The 14,791-nt window shown below is 41.3% G+C and overlaps 1 protein-coding gene across 1 annotated transcript in view; it reads left to right on the forward strand.

Moving 5' to 3' along the window:
• The window catches only part of LOC142243443 (ATP-dependent translocase ABCB1-like), a 254,512-nt gene that overhangs the window by 20,411 nt on the left and 219,310 nt on the right, over nt 1-14,791 (forward strand). The window contains exon 6 of the mRNA XM_075315381.1: nt 253-456. Within this exon, the coding sequence (XP_075171496.1) occupies nt 253-456 (204 nt within the window). The remainder of the gene's footprint in view (nt 1-252; nt 457-14,791) is intronic.

Here is a 14,791-nt window from a genome sequence, read left to right on the forward strand (position 1 = left end):
ATGTTTCTGCAAATGATGTATCTGGTTCAGCTCCTTATTCTAAGTCAATTGGCAAACTTCGTTAAAAGGTCAACATTGATTTTTAGATTTGCTATATTCAATAAGTGGTGCTAGATTTCAAATCCTCTTCCTCTCTGAAAAGGCTATATGCATTGATTGAATAAAGTATATATACAGTATGTTATAATAGATATATAAATGTTATTAGAGAAATATAAATATTAATAATTTAATTTTATTCTCAATTGTTAGGTTACATTAGATGGACATGATATACGTTCCCTCAACGTCAAGTGGCTAAGAGATAATATTGGTGTGGTAGGCCAGGAACCTGTCTTGTTTGGGACAACCATTAGTGAAAATATTCGTTTTGGCAGAGATGGAGTAACTGATGAAGAGATTGAGCAAGCAGCCAGAAAAGCAAATGCCTACGACTTCATATCTAAACTTCCAGAAGTAATTTTGTTTTATATTAATACCTTGTTTTTGCTGTTTAATTTGTTTTATAGGTTATAACTTTCATTTTTATGCAATATGACTGTGCATTATCAGCCACCTCTCATCCCCAATGGTAACATTTAACAGTATCACTTACTGTATAGGTGAATGCCTGCACCCCACTAAAAATGTGGATCAAAATAATGCCCGATTTCCTAATTCTGGAATAGGACAAGCGCGTGCATCCTGATGAATGTGCACGCATTCCAGAAGGTGTGTAGGTACGCACCACTCACCTCTCGATGGTTAAGTGAGCATTTCTTCGCAACCACTTTACTCCAGAAAGACCATATGGCTATATCTTTAATGTAGGTATGACATACATGTCTATAACAACATACATTGGCACATACTCATATTAGGAAAATACATTAATATACATATATATATATATATATATATATGTATATATATATATATATATATATATATATATATATATATATATATATATATATATATATATATATATATATATATATATATATATCTAATTCCATGCATGTAAAAAAATCAATAAAAAACATAGTCAGGCTCACCAAGAGGACAGCATGGTAACCCCTGGTTTAAAAAGTCCAGCTGCTTTTGCCTCATGGCTTGTAGAGACACCCTAGCCAAAATTCACCAGAAGAAGAAAAAAAACCCACTAAAATAGGTTGTGCAGCTAGAATCTGTGTTCTGCTTTTTGTTTAATTTTTTTTAATTACATGAGTAAGATGATATAGCGTAGAAACATGTTCAATAAAAGAACCGTCAAGCTGCCAATCAGTAGTGGGGGCTGGGTTACACAGATTACCATGATTGGCTAGCATGCAACACCTAATCCTGCAGTGATAATCTCCTTCTGGAAAAACTCTCATTGTATTGAAACCACATTAAGCTGCTGAGTAAGGCTCTCTGCCCCTATATGATGCTGCTCTTAGATTAATTAAATAGCAAAAGCACATGTAGTAGAGGTTTCAATGTTATATTTATTCTGAGTATAGCATATTCACTTCATCAGGTCATTTGTTAAACAGTTTGTAAGTCCCCTTACTTAAATAAGTTAACACGCCTGCTAATTGTTAGATGTCATGAGAAAATATATATCCCATGGAATTATATTGAGATATATAAAGTGTGTTTTTTTTATATGGCTACACATATACATATGAATGTACAAGCGCCGCACAGATAAAGGACTCAACCAAGTCTTCTAAACAAATACTACGATGACGCACTGCAGAAACACGAGACACAGGAAGTATTTACCACTGGCTTTTATTGATGATCTTCTGTAAATATTTGTTTGGTATCAGATTAGGTGTCTACACAGCATAACAATGACTGTTATGATCTGGTAACCGTGGACGATCATGAAAAATCTCATTAATAAGGAAAAAACAAAAACCAGAAGAGTAGTTGGAAACTGAGCTGACCACAATCCCCTATCTATCAGACACCACTAGAAGTAGCAGTGGGATGTTCCTAACACACCTAGACACCTCGTCACTGCCTGAGAAACTTGCTACACCTCAAATATAGAAATGAGGAACCCTAACTTGCTTCGGAGCAGTCCTCAAAGAAATAGTAAGCCCCCAACATGCAACAACGGTGATGTAAAAAAACACGATACACAGATAGAAAATATAGATCAGCAAATGTGAGGCCCGACTTACTAGATAGAACAGGGCAGGACAGATAACTGATTGCGCCAGCAAAAAACCTTGAAAAAATACCAATCTCCTGATAATAAAAATACTGTGACCACACGGACTCTCCCCCACTATATCAGGTATTCTTGTGCTTGAGAAGAAACAAAATCACAGAATAAGTAATTTTCTAAAGTGCAAATAATCCAAAACTTACCAGGGAGCAAGCTCCCTTTCTTTCTGGAGGGACTGCCCTGCTCACAGAAGCAGAAAGACAGATCCTCACATACAAGAAACCAAACACAGAACCAAATGGAATATGCAGAAACACTCTTAAGTGCAAATCCAGCAATTAAGCACAGAAACAGTAAACTTATCTGGAGTAGATGCAGGCACCAAATAAATGGGAAAATCAGAAGGAAAAACTCCCAGCCGTCTTCAGAAGCAGGCAGGAACATTTATCACTGGCAACCGCCAGGCACACAATGCTCTCCTAAATAAACTAGGCTGATCTGCAATAGGATTTCCTGGATTCCCAATTAATTCCATCACCTGTCTGAATCAGAAATTCCAACTCAGCTTCATTACCATTCTTGGCCACCAGAGGAAGCTCCACACCAGTACCCACTCGGATGACATTCACAACAGTAGCCCCCCCTTGAGGAGGGGTCACGGAACTCTCACCAGAGCCACTGGGTCTGTCAGAATGGGCATGATGAAAAGCACGAACCAATCTGTCAGCGTGAATGTCAGAAGCAAAATCCCAGGAATTGTCCTCCTGACCATAACCCTTCCATTTAACAAGGTACTAAAGCTTACATCTATTAAGGCGGGAATCCAAAATTTTCTCTACTTCATACTCTATATTCCCATCTACCAACACAGGATCAGGGGGCGCCGCCATGGGAACTGCTGGTTCCACATGTTTCTTCAACAAAGACTTATGAAAAACATTGGGAATTTTAAAAGACTCAGGAAGAGCCAAACGAAAAGATACGGGATTAAAAATTTTTTATAAGGCCCAATAAATCTTGGCTTAAATTTAGGAGAAGAAACTCCCATAGGAATATTTTTGGAGGACAACCAAACCATATCCCCACTTTAAACCGGGGACCAATAGTCCTACGCCGGTTGACAAACATTTGGGCATGCTCCTGGGACTGAAACAATTTGTCCACTACCTGATGCCAAATCTGCTGCATTCTCTCCACTAGAGATGAGCGAACCGGTCCCGGTTCGGCTCGAGGCTGGTTCGCCGAACGGGGATCCCGTTCGAGTTCGGCTCGTCGAACGTTCGACGAACCGAACTCGAACGTATAGGCTATAATGGGAGGCAATCACAAACACATAAAAATGCATTATAAATGTACACAAACAGTTAATAAACATTTCCATAACACTTACCGGTCCTCGCGATCCCTTCTGCACTCTGTCTCCTGCCGCTATTCCATCCGATGATCGCTGAATCCTCCCGGTGATGGCACTGCCAGCAGAGATGCAGGACCTATCGTGACGTCAAAATAGCCATGTGACCAGTCACGTGGCTATTATCTCATTGGCTACAGACTGGTCACATGACTATGACACGTCATGTAGGACCTGCGAGTGCATCTCTCCGGTATACGGTGCACATTTGTGTATCGCCGTGTACCGGCGACATGCTCAAGCACACGGTCGACTCCCCGTTCCGTTCCACACAGCCGGTCATTAACGGAGATCACCGTTGCCATAGCAACGCAGTTAGCGGTGATGTCACCGCTAACCGCGGCTCCGAGAGCACCGTTGCTATGGTAACGCGTCTGTCAGCATTACCGCTGTTATCGCTGACAGCCAGCAGTGATCAATCACGGAGTGAAGGCTGCATGCTGCTTCCCGATTGTAGTGATGATTGTAGTGAGGATGGAGGTTCCCCAGCCCCAAGTGATGAGCTGGTGAATCTCATCCTCACTACAATCGTCACTACTACTACACTAGAAAGAAAGAAGACAGAAGAGCAGGATCGTGGAGGGCTGACAGGGGGTAATAAAGATGGAGTCTCTAATGTGTCTGTGTATTTATTTCTATTAAAGTATTTTTTCTCTGTGTGGTGTTTTTTTTAACCCTTTATTGGAGATTCTTAATGGCCGGGTCAAACGTGCCTGACATTAAGAATCTCTGGCTTAATACTGGCTAGTAAAACAAAGCCAGTATTAACTCATGATTACCCAACAAGCCACCCGGCTCCAGGGCTGTTGGAAGAGTTGGATACAGCGCCAGATGATGGCGCTTCTATGAGAGCGCCATTTTCTGGGACGGCTGCGGACTGAAATTCGCAGCAGAGGCGCCCAGAAACCTCGGGCTAACCTGTGCTGCGGATTCCAATCCCCAGCTGCCTAGTTGTACCCGGCTGGACACAAAAATGGGGCGAAGCCCACGTCATTTGTTTTTTAATTATTTCATGAAATAAGTGAAATAATTAAAAAAAAAACGGGCTTCCCTATATTTTTGGTTCCCAGCCGGGTACAAATAGGCAACTGGGGGTTGGAGGCAGCCCGTGGCTGCCTGCTGTACCTGGCTAGCATACAAAAATATGGCGAAGCCCACGTCATTTTTTTGGTGGGCAAAAAACTTCTGCATACAGTCCTGGATGGAGTATGCTGAGCCTTGTAGTTCTGCAGCTGCTGTCTGCTCTTCTCCATACAGACAGACAGCAGCTGCAGAACTACAAGGCTCAGCATACTCCATCCAGGACTGTATGCAGAAGTTTTTTGCCCCCTGAAAAAATTATGTGGGCTTCGCCATATTTTTGTATGCTAGCCAGGTACAGCAGGCAGGTACGGCTGCCCCCAACCCCCAGTTGCCTATTTGTACCCGGCTGGGAACCAAAAATAAAGGGAAGCCCTTTTTTTATTATTTCATGAATTTCATGAAATAATTAGAAAACAAATGACGTAGGCTTCGCCCCATTTTTGTGTCCAGCCAGGTACAACTAGGCAGCTGGGGATTGGAATCCGCAGCACAGGTTGGCCTGTCCAGAAACCTCGGGCTAACCTGTGCTGCAGATTCCAATCCCCAGCTGCCTAGTTGTACCCGGCTGGACACAAAAATGGGGCGAAGCCCACGTCATTTGTTTTTTAATTATTTCATGAAATAAGTGAAATAATAAAAAAAAAACGGGCTTCCCTATATTTTTGGTTCCCAGCCGGGTACAAATAGGCAACTGGGGGTTGCCTGCTGTACCTGGCTAGCATACAAAAATATGGCGAAGCTCACGTCCTTTTTTTTGTAGTTTTTTGGCAAAAAAAATAAAAAATGCTTCCCTGGATTTTCCATTGCCAGTGAAGGTAACACCAAGCAGTGGGGGTTAGCAGCCAGTAGCTGCTTGGATTACCCTTAGCTAGCAATACAAAAAATGCAGCGGGAGCCCATATATATTTTTTTTAATTATTTATTTAAATAACTAAAAATAAAATGGGCTTCCCTGTATTTTGATTGCTGGACATCACAGTGCTGTAAAAATAAATCTTTAAAAAAATGACGTAGCGCTCCGCGGTATTTTTGATTCTCAGCGCAGATAAAGCAGACAGCTATGGGTTGCCACCCCCATCTGCCTGCCGTTACCTTGGTTGGCAATCAAAATACAGGGAAGCCCATTAATTTTTTCTATTTAAAAAATAGTTAAAAAAAAAAATGACGTTGGGTCCCCCCATTTTTGATAGCCAGCTAGGGTAAAGCAGACGGCTGTAGCCTGAAAACCACAGCTGGCAGCTTTACCGTGGTTGGGGATCCAATGTGGAGGTCCCCTCAGGCTCTTTTTTATAATTATTTTAAAAATATTAATAATTACACAATAAAAGTAGGGTCCCCCCCAAATTGGATCACCAGCCAAGGTAAAGCGGACAGCTGTGGTCTGGTATTCTCAGGGTGGAAAGGTCCATAGTTATTGGGCCTTCACAGCCTAAAAATAGCAGGCCGCAGGCACCCCAGACGTGGCGCATCCACTAGATGCGCCAATCCTGGCGCTTCACCCCAGCTCATCCCGTGCAGTGGCAAACGGGGTAATAAATCGGGTTGATACTAGCTGTAAAGTCACCTGAGATCAAGCCCAGCAGTTTGTGATGTCATGGCGTCTATTAGATACCCAACATCATAAACTGTCAGTACTAACAAAAACAAAAAATCGACAAAAGAAATTTATTTGAAAAAACAGTCCCCAAAACATTTCCTCTTTCACCAATTTATTGTAAGAAAAAAAATAAAGGGGTCCCACGACGACTCTGGACCGTCTAGAATATGGGGGGGAGACACTCAGGGAATGTATCCCCCATTTTCTAGGAGTGCGGACCCTTCATGTGAGGAGTGTGGGTGCAATGAATCTGCACTCACTCTCCCCGGGTCCACAGCAGCAGAGTCCATGTCGTAATGGTTGCTACCAAAGCTGCAATGCCCTGCTCATGAGGTAAGGGCATGCCTAATCAGGAGAACTACTGTAGAGGAAGCTCTGCTCACTGGTATATAGGTGCTCAGAGGTAATAATAGATAAAATTAGTGAGTAACCTCGGCACTCTAAATCTCCCAGACTAAGTCAGTAAGTCACAACGGATAGTAATGCAAAATCACTCTTTATTGGTCCGTATTAAGAAAAAAAATTTTTTCATAAGCATATATGTTTTTGTCCAAAACAAGTTACAAATGACGTTTCGGCCTGAGCCTTCGTCAGATTGGACTTATCTGCATGTAATCATGAAAAATGACAATAATCAGTATCACATAAGAGTGAGAGAACAATAACATAAACTAGAACAATGTAGAGGTACAATTGGGATGCAGCAAAAAAATTGCAACACAGCAAGAAATGAAACATGATACAAATGTCATAATACAGTACAAGGACAATATAGTAATGACAAATATGGGGTCAGAGTAGACTTAGACAGCTCTGGTACGAAAGAGATGTCAATCATAAAGTAACATGTGCAGTAGGTGTAGAGCTACAGTATGCATGGCAGAGCTAATGGGTAGACCGACCATAGAAAAAGAACAGAGAAAAAGTGGAGAAAAAGTGGAGAAAAAGTGGAGAAAAAGTGGAGAAAAAGTGGAGAAAAAAGTGGAGAAAAAGTGGAGAAAAAAATGGAGAAAAAGTGGAGAAAAAGTGGAGAAAAAGTGGAGAAAAATTGGAGAAAAAGTGGAGAAAAAAAATGGAGAAAAAGAGGAGAAAAAAAATGGAGAAAAAGTGGAGAAAAAAATGGAAAAAAAGTGGAGAAAAAGTGGAGAAAAAGTGGAGAAAAAGTGGAGAAAAAAATGGAAAAAAAGTGGAGAAAAAGTGGAGAAAAAGTGGAGAAAAAGTGGAGAAAAAGTGGAGAAAAAAATGGAGAAAAAGTGGAGAATAAGTGGAGAAAGAAGTGGAGAAAAAAGTGGAGAAAAAGTGGAGAAAAAGTGGAGCAAAAGTGGAGAAAAAGTGGAGAAAAAAATGGAGAAAAAGTGGAAAAAAAGTGGAGAAAAAGTGGAGAATAAGTGGAGAAAAAGTGGAGAAAAAGTGGAGAAAAAGTGGAGAATAAGTGGAGAAAAAGTGGAGAATAAGTGGAGAAAAAAGTGGAGAAAAAAGTGGAGAAAAAGTGGAGAAAAAGTGGAGCAAAAGTGGAGAAAAAGTGGAGAAAAAAATGGAGAAAAAGTGGAGAAAAAGTGGAGAAAAAGTGGAGAAAAAGTGGAGAAAAAAATGGAGAAAAAAATGGAGAAAAAGTGGAGAAAAAGTGGAGAAAAAATGGAGAAAAAGTGGAGAATAAGTGGAGAAAAAGTGGAGAATAAGTGGAGAAAAAAGTGGAGAAAAGTGGAGAATAAGTGGAGAAAAAGTGGAGAATAAGTGGAGAAAAAAGTGGAGAAAAAAGTGGAGAAAAAGTGGAGAAAAAGTGGAGAAAAAGTGGAGAAAAAGTGGAGAATAAGTGGAGAATAAGTGGAGAAAAAGTGGAGAATAAGTGGAGAAAAAAGTGGAGAAAAAGTGGAGAAAAAGTGGAGAAAAAAGTGGAGAAAAAGTGGAGAAAAAAATGGAGAAAAAGTGGAGAAAAAGTGGAGAAAAAGTGGAGAAAAATTGGAGAAAAAGTGGAGAAAAAAAATGGAGAAAAAGAGGAGAAAAAAAATGGAGAAAAAGTGGAGAAAAAAATGGAAAAAAAGTGGAGAAAAAGTGGAGAAAAAGTGGAGAAAAAGTGGAGAAAAAAATGGAAAAAAAGTGGAGAAAAAGTGGAGAAAAAGTGGAGAAAAAGTGGAGAAAAAGTGGAGAAAAAAATGGAGAAAAAGTGGAGAATAAGTGGAGAAAGAAGTGGAGAAAAAAGTGGAGAAAAAGTGGAGAAAAAGTGGAGCAAAAGTGGAGAAAAAGTGGAGAAAAAAATGGAGAAAAAGTGGAGAAAAAGTGGAGAAAAAGTGGAGAATAAGTGGAGAAAAAGTGGAGAAAAAGTGGAGAAAAAGTGGAGAATAAGTGGAGAAAAAGTGGAGAATAAGTGGAGAAAAAAGTGGAGAAAAAAGTGGAGAAAAAGTGGAGAAAAAGTGGAGCAAAAGTGGAGAAAAAGTGGAGAAAAAAATGGAGAAAAAGTGGAGAAAAAGTGGAGAAAAAGTGGAGAAAAAGTGGAGAAAAAAATGGAGAAAAAAATGGAGAAAAAGTGGAGAAAAAGTGGAGAAAAAATGGAGAAAAAGTGGAGAATAAGTGGAGAAAAAGTGGAGAATAAGTGGAGAAAAAAGTGGAGAAAAGTGGAGAATAAGTGGAGAAAAAGTGGAGAATAAGTGGAGAAAAAAGTGGAGAAAAAAGTGGAGAAAAAGTGGAGAAAAAGTGGAGAAAAAGTGGAGAAAAAGTGGAGAATAAGTGGAGAATAAGTGGAGAAAAAAGTGGAGAATAAGTGGAGAAAAAAGTGGAGAATAAGTGGAGAAAAAGTGGAGAAAAAGTGGAGAAAAAGTGGAGAAAAAAGTGGAGAAAAAGTGGAGAAAAAGTGGAGAATAAGTGGAGAAAAAAGTGGAGAATAAGTGGAGAATAAGTGGAGAAAAAAGTGGAGAAAAAGTGGAGAATAAGTGGAGAAAAAGTGGAGAAAAAGTGGAGAAAAAGTGGAGAAAAAGTGGAGAATAAGTGGAGAAAAAGTGGAGAAAAAAGTAGAGAAAAAGTGGAGAAAAAGTGGAGAATAAGTGGAGAATAAGTGGAGAAAAAAGTAGAGAATAAGTGGAGAAAAAAGTGGAGAAAAAGTGGAGAATAAGTGGAGAAAAAGTGGAGAAAAAAGTGGAGAAAAAGTGGAGAAAAAGTGGAGAATAAGTGGAGAATAAGTGGAGAAAAAAGTGGAGAAAAAGTGGAGAAAAAGTGGAGAAAAAGTGGAGAAAAAGTGGAGAATAAGTGGAGAATAAGTGGAGAAAAAGTGGAGAAAAAAATGGAGAAAAAAGTGGAGAAAAAGTGGAGAATAAGTGGAGAATAAGTGGAGAAAAAGTGGAGAAAAAGTGGAGAAAAAGTGGAGAAAAAGTGGAGAAAAAGTGGAGAAAAAAGTGGAGAAAAAGTGGAGAAAAAGTGGAGAAAAAGTGGAGAAAAAGTGGAGAAAAAGTGGAGAAAAAAATGTAGAAAAAGTGGAGAAAAAATGTAGAAAAAGTGGAGAAAAAATGGAGAAAAAGTGGAGCACCCTTTGGTGCCTTTCATGTGGCACTAAGGGGTGCTTAGCTTTGTATTTAGCCAAAAAAATGAAAAAAAAAATGACGTAGGGTTCCCCCTAGTTTTGTAGCCAGCTAGGGTAAAGCAGACGGCTGCAGCCTGCAGACCACAGCTGGCAACCTCACCTTGGCTGGTAATCCAAAACTGAGGGCACCCCACGCTGTTATTTTAAATTAAATAAATAATTTAAAAAAAAAACACGTAGGGGTCCCCCAAAATTGGATCACCAGCCAAGGTAAAGCAGACAGCTGGGGCCTGATATTCTCAGACTAGGGAGGTCCATGGTTATTGGACTCTCCCCAGCCTAAAAATAGCAGGCCGCAGCCGCCCCAGAAGTGGCGCATCCATTAGATGCGCCAATCCTGGTGCTTCGCCCCAGCTCATCCCGCGCCCTGGTGCGGTGGCAAACGGGGTAATATATGGGGTTAATACCAGATGTGTAATGTCACCTGGCATCAAGCCCTGGGGTTGGTGAGGTCAGGCGTCTATCAGATACCCGACATCACCAACCCAGTCAGTAATAAAAAAAAATAGACGACAAACACATTGTTATTTGAAAAAACACTCCCCAAAACATTCCCTCTTTAACCAATTTATTAGAATGAAAAACAAATCCAGGTCTGGTGTAATCCAAGGGGTTGCCATGACGACCCACACTGTCCCAGTCAATGAAGAGCAGAATGTTCCCCATTGGCTGGGAGAGCAATGCAGTGACCTGAGCTAACATCAATGGGTCAGCCCAGGTCACTGCAGGGCATGACAAGTGCTGCTGTCAGCGAGGTACATTACTTGCGCTGGTCTCCAGCACTGCCGACAGCCCCTGTCACTGAGCTCAATGACCGCCCGGCGCCTTCCCCTCAAGTATCGCGAGAGGTCCGTGACGTCACCGCTAGTCAGACTTTTCTGTAATAAATAGCTTTATTTGTTGCCATACTCTGAGAGGTGTAACGTTTTTTATGGCAAACAGGTCTGAACAAGGGCTTATTTTTTTGTATGACAATTTGGATAATCTCTTGGTACCATTTTGGGTTATATAACGTTTTTATTGATTTTTTTATTCAGATTTTTCAGACGTAAGTGAATAAAAACCAGCAATTCCGCGTTCATATGCAAATTTGGGTCTGAAATCTGGTGCAGACATTTCAGCACCAAATTTGCACCTACTGGAAGAAAATTGCACAGAAACGGCGTCAAAATGATTTTGTGCTATATTTTGCGAAGAGATGCAGGTTTGGTGCTGAATTTTTTACACCATATTTCAGCACCCAATCTACACCTCCTGGCAAAAAAAAAAAAAAATCGCATCACTGCCGCATCATACCAATGTTCAGTGATGGAAGTTCCGCTCCCGGTGACCTGAGCCTCATGACCCATGCCGGAAGTTCTTTACCTACCTTTTCCCAATCTAGACTTTGTTCTGCCCTGCTAGAACCTGTCCTGCTGCCTCAGTTGCCACAGTCTCGGTTGCTGCCCTAGGAGTGGCACCTTGCATTCAGTCTGGTGGTGGGTGCTTAGCTAAGTGCCTCCTACTAAAGGGTAAGCCTGGGTTCCCCTGTGGTCCAGTGGTTCCACTCCCACTTTCCCAGTGGTGAGCGTTACAGTTATGCTTTGGAATGGCATAAATCTATTCTGGTTTCATTAGTGCACAAAAAAAATTCTAGTTTATGGTATATGTGTGTGTGTGTGTGTGTGTGTGTATGTGTATGTATGTGTACATGCCGCGGGCAGGAGGGGGCGGAGCGAGCTGAGCGGGGAAGTGTGGGCTTCCTGCACGTAACTAAGATAAACATCGGGTTACTAACCAAAGCGCTTTGCTTGGATACCCGATGTTTATCTTGGTTACCAGCTTGTGGCAGGCTACCAGCGATGGCTCCTGCTCACTGTAGCTGTAAAAAGCCCTGCTTTTTGCTGCTAGAACCGTTCTCGAACGTATCTAGAACTATCGAGCTTTTGCAAAAAGCTCGAGTTCTAGTTCGATCTCGAACAGCCCCAAAAATCACTCGAGCTTAGAACTGGAGAACCTCGAACCGCGAACCGCGCTCAACTCTACTCTCCACCACAGAATCAACTCCTGCCTCATCCTGCCCTGAAGAAAACCTGGGATGAAACCCAAAATTGCAGAAAAACGGAGACATCAAAGTAGCAGAGCTCGCCCTATTATTGAGAGCAAACTCTGCCAATGGCAAAAAAAAAACCCAGTCATCCTGATCCGCATATACAAAACACCTCAAATAGGTTTCCAAGATCTGGTTTGCTCTCTCAGTCTGACCATTGGTCTTCGGATGAAACGCAGAAGAGAAAAACAACTCAATTCCTAAGTTAGAACAAAGTGGTCTCCAAAATCTGGACACAAACTGAACTCCTCTGTCTGATACAATATTCTCAGGAATACCATGTAAACGAACCACCTGTTGAAAAAACAAGGGCACCGACTCTTATGAAGACGGCAACTTAAGGGTACTTTACACACTGCGACATCGCTAGTGATGTGAAATTCTAGATCGCAAGTGCGATCTTTTGAGATCGCACCTGCATAAAATGACCTATGTGCGATCTCTAAAGATCGCACTTGCGATCTAGAATTTCACATCGCTAATGAGATCGCTAGCGATGTCGCAGTGTGTAAAGTACCCTTTAGGCAATGGTACCAAATGGACCATCTTAGAAAATCGATCACAAATAACCCAAATAACCGTCATCCTCTGAGAGACAGGAAGATCAGAAATAAAATCCATAGCAATATGAGTCCAAGGTCTCTTAGGTACAGGCAATGGCAATAACAACCCACAAGAACGTGAATAACAAAGCTTGGATCTAGAACAAACCCCACAAGATTGCACAAAACTCCTGACATCCCGAAACAAAGAAGGCCACCAAAAAGACCTACTCACTAGATCCCTAGTACCAAAAATTCCAGACTGACCAGCCAAAACAGAACAATGAATCTCAGACATAACTCTACTCCTCCATTGCTCAGGAACATACAGTTTCCCCACAGGACATCTCTCAGGTTTGTCCCTCTGAAATCTCTCAAGTGCTAACCTCAAATTGGGCGAAATGGCGGAGAGGACCACACCTTCATTCAGGATGGTAGATGGCTCAGCAACATCAAGAAAATCAGCAAAGAAACGTCTAGAGAGGGCATCTGCTTTAATATTCTTGGTGCCAGGTAGAAAAGACAAAAGGCATAAAAAATAAAGCCCACCTGGCTTGCCTAGGATTCAATCTCTTGGCAGATTCAAGGTAGGTTAGATTCTTATGATCAGTGAGGACCACAATTTGATGTCTAGCTTCTCCAACCAATGTCTCCATTCTTCAAAAGCCCACTTCTTAGCCAATAATTCCCGATTACCTACATCATAGTTTCGTTCAGATGGAGAAACTTTCCAAGAGAAGGCGGCGCAAGGCTTCAGTTTGGAAGTTATAGGATCTCTTTGAGACAAAACAGCACCTGCTCCAATCTCTGAGGCATCTGTCTCCACCTGAAACGGAAGAGAAACATCAGGTTGCTGCAGGATTGGGGCAGAAGTGAATCTCATTTTAAGCTCCTGGAAGGCTATAATGGCCTCTGGGGTCCAATTCTCAACATCAGCTCCCTTTTTGGTCAAATCCGTCAAAGTCTTAACAATACTAGAGAAATTACCTATAAATTTATGGTAGAAATTGGCGAAACCCAAAAATTTCTGAAGGGATTTCAAAGAAGGAGTCTGAACCCAGTCATAAATGGCTTGAACCTTGACCTGATCCATTTCAAAAGAAGACGGGGACAAAATAAACCCCAAAAAGGAAATTTTTTGTACGCCAAAGAGACATTTTGACCCCTTAACATACACTGCATTGTTCTTAAGAACCTGAAAAACAGTCCGAACTTTCTCCACATGAGAGTCCCAATCATCAGAAAAAATCAAAATATCATCCAAATAGACGATCAGGAATTTACCAATCAGTTCCCGGAAAATTTCATTCATGAATGACTGGAAGATGGAGGGGGCATTAGTGAGCCCAAAAGGCATCACTAGGTACTCAAAATGCCCCTCAGGGGTTTAAAAGCCGTCTTCCATTAATCCCCGTCCTTGATTCGAATGAGATTGTACGCCCCCTTAAGATCAAGTTCAGTAAACCATTTAGCCCCCTTAACTCTGGAAAACAGATCTGACATCAGGGGCAAAGAATACTGATATTTAACAGTGATTTTATTAAGGAGACGATAGTCAATACAAGGTCTCATTGACCCATCCTTCTTGGGCACAAAGAAAAAAACGGCACCCAAGGGTGAAGATGATGGTCTAATATGACCTTTTTCCAATGACTCCTTAATATAAGTTTGCATAGCATCATGTTCAGGCACAGACAAATTGAAAATCCGTCCCTTAGGAAATTTGCAACCTGGCACTAAGTCAATAAAAGGTATAAAAATGCAGTGAACAAAACGCAGCAAAACGCAGCCAAAAACGCACCAAAACGTGGTAAAAACGCATGAGTTTTTTGCCGCGGATGCGTTTTTGTGTTTTTTTTAGCTGCCAGAAATGCAGCATTTTTGATACCACAAAAATGGTTAGGTGCGCACATACCCTATAATTGCAGCAGCAAGGTCTGCAAGGCTAGAATCCCTGCCTACAGGTCTCTAATACACTGTCCCTTCTCCATCAACTTGTGCTACACTAAATACAGCTATGAGCGGTATTATTAGAGAATAATATAGATTTTTTTTTTAAGTACCAGCAGCAACAAGGTCTGTAAAGCGAAATCCCTGCCTACAGGCCTCTAATATACTATCCCCTCTCCAGCAGCTAGCCCTACACTAAATGCAGCTAAAAGCGGTATTATTAGAGAATAGAATAGATGTTTTTACATTGCAGCAGCAAAGGCTGTAAACCATTAATGACTCTAATACACTGTGTCGTCCAGGGCTATGGGGTACTCGGTCCCGGGCCGTATATTTACTGGGGATGCTGTATCACAGCTTTTTGCTGGCCGTTGCCCGGTTCCGTTACCCTGGGTCCTTTTTAAT

The sequence above is a fragment of the Anomaloglossus baeobatrachus genome, chromosome 6 (assembly GCF_048569485.1).
Source record: "Anomaloglossus baeobatrachus isolate aAnoBae1 chromosome 6, aAnoBae1.hap1, whole genome shotgun sequence".
NCBI classification, from domain to species: Eukaryota; Metazoa; Chordata; class Amphibia; order Anura; family Aromobatidae; genus Anomaloglossus; species Anomaloglossus baeobatrachus.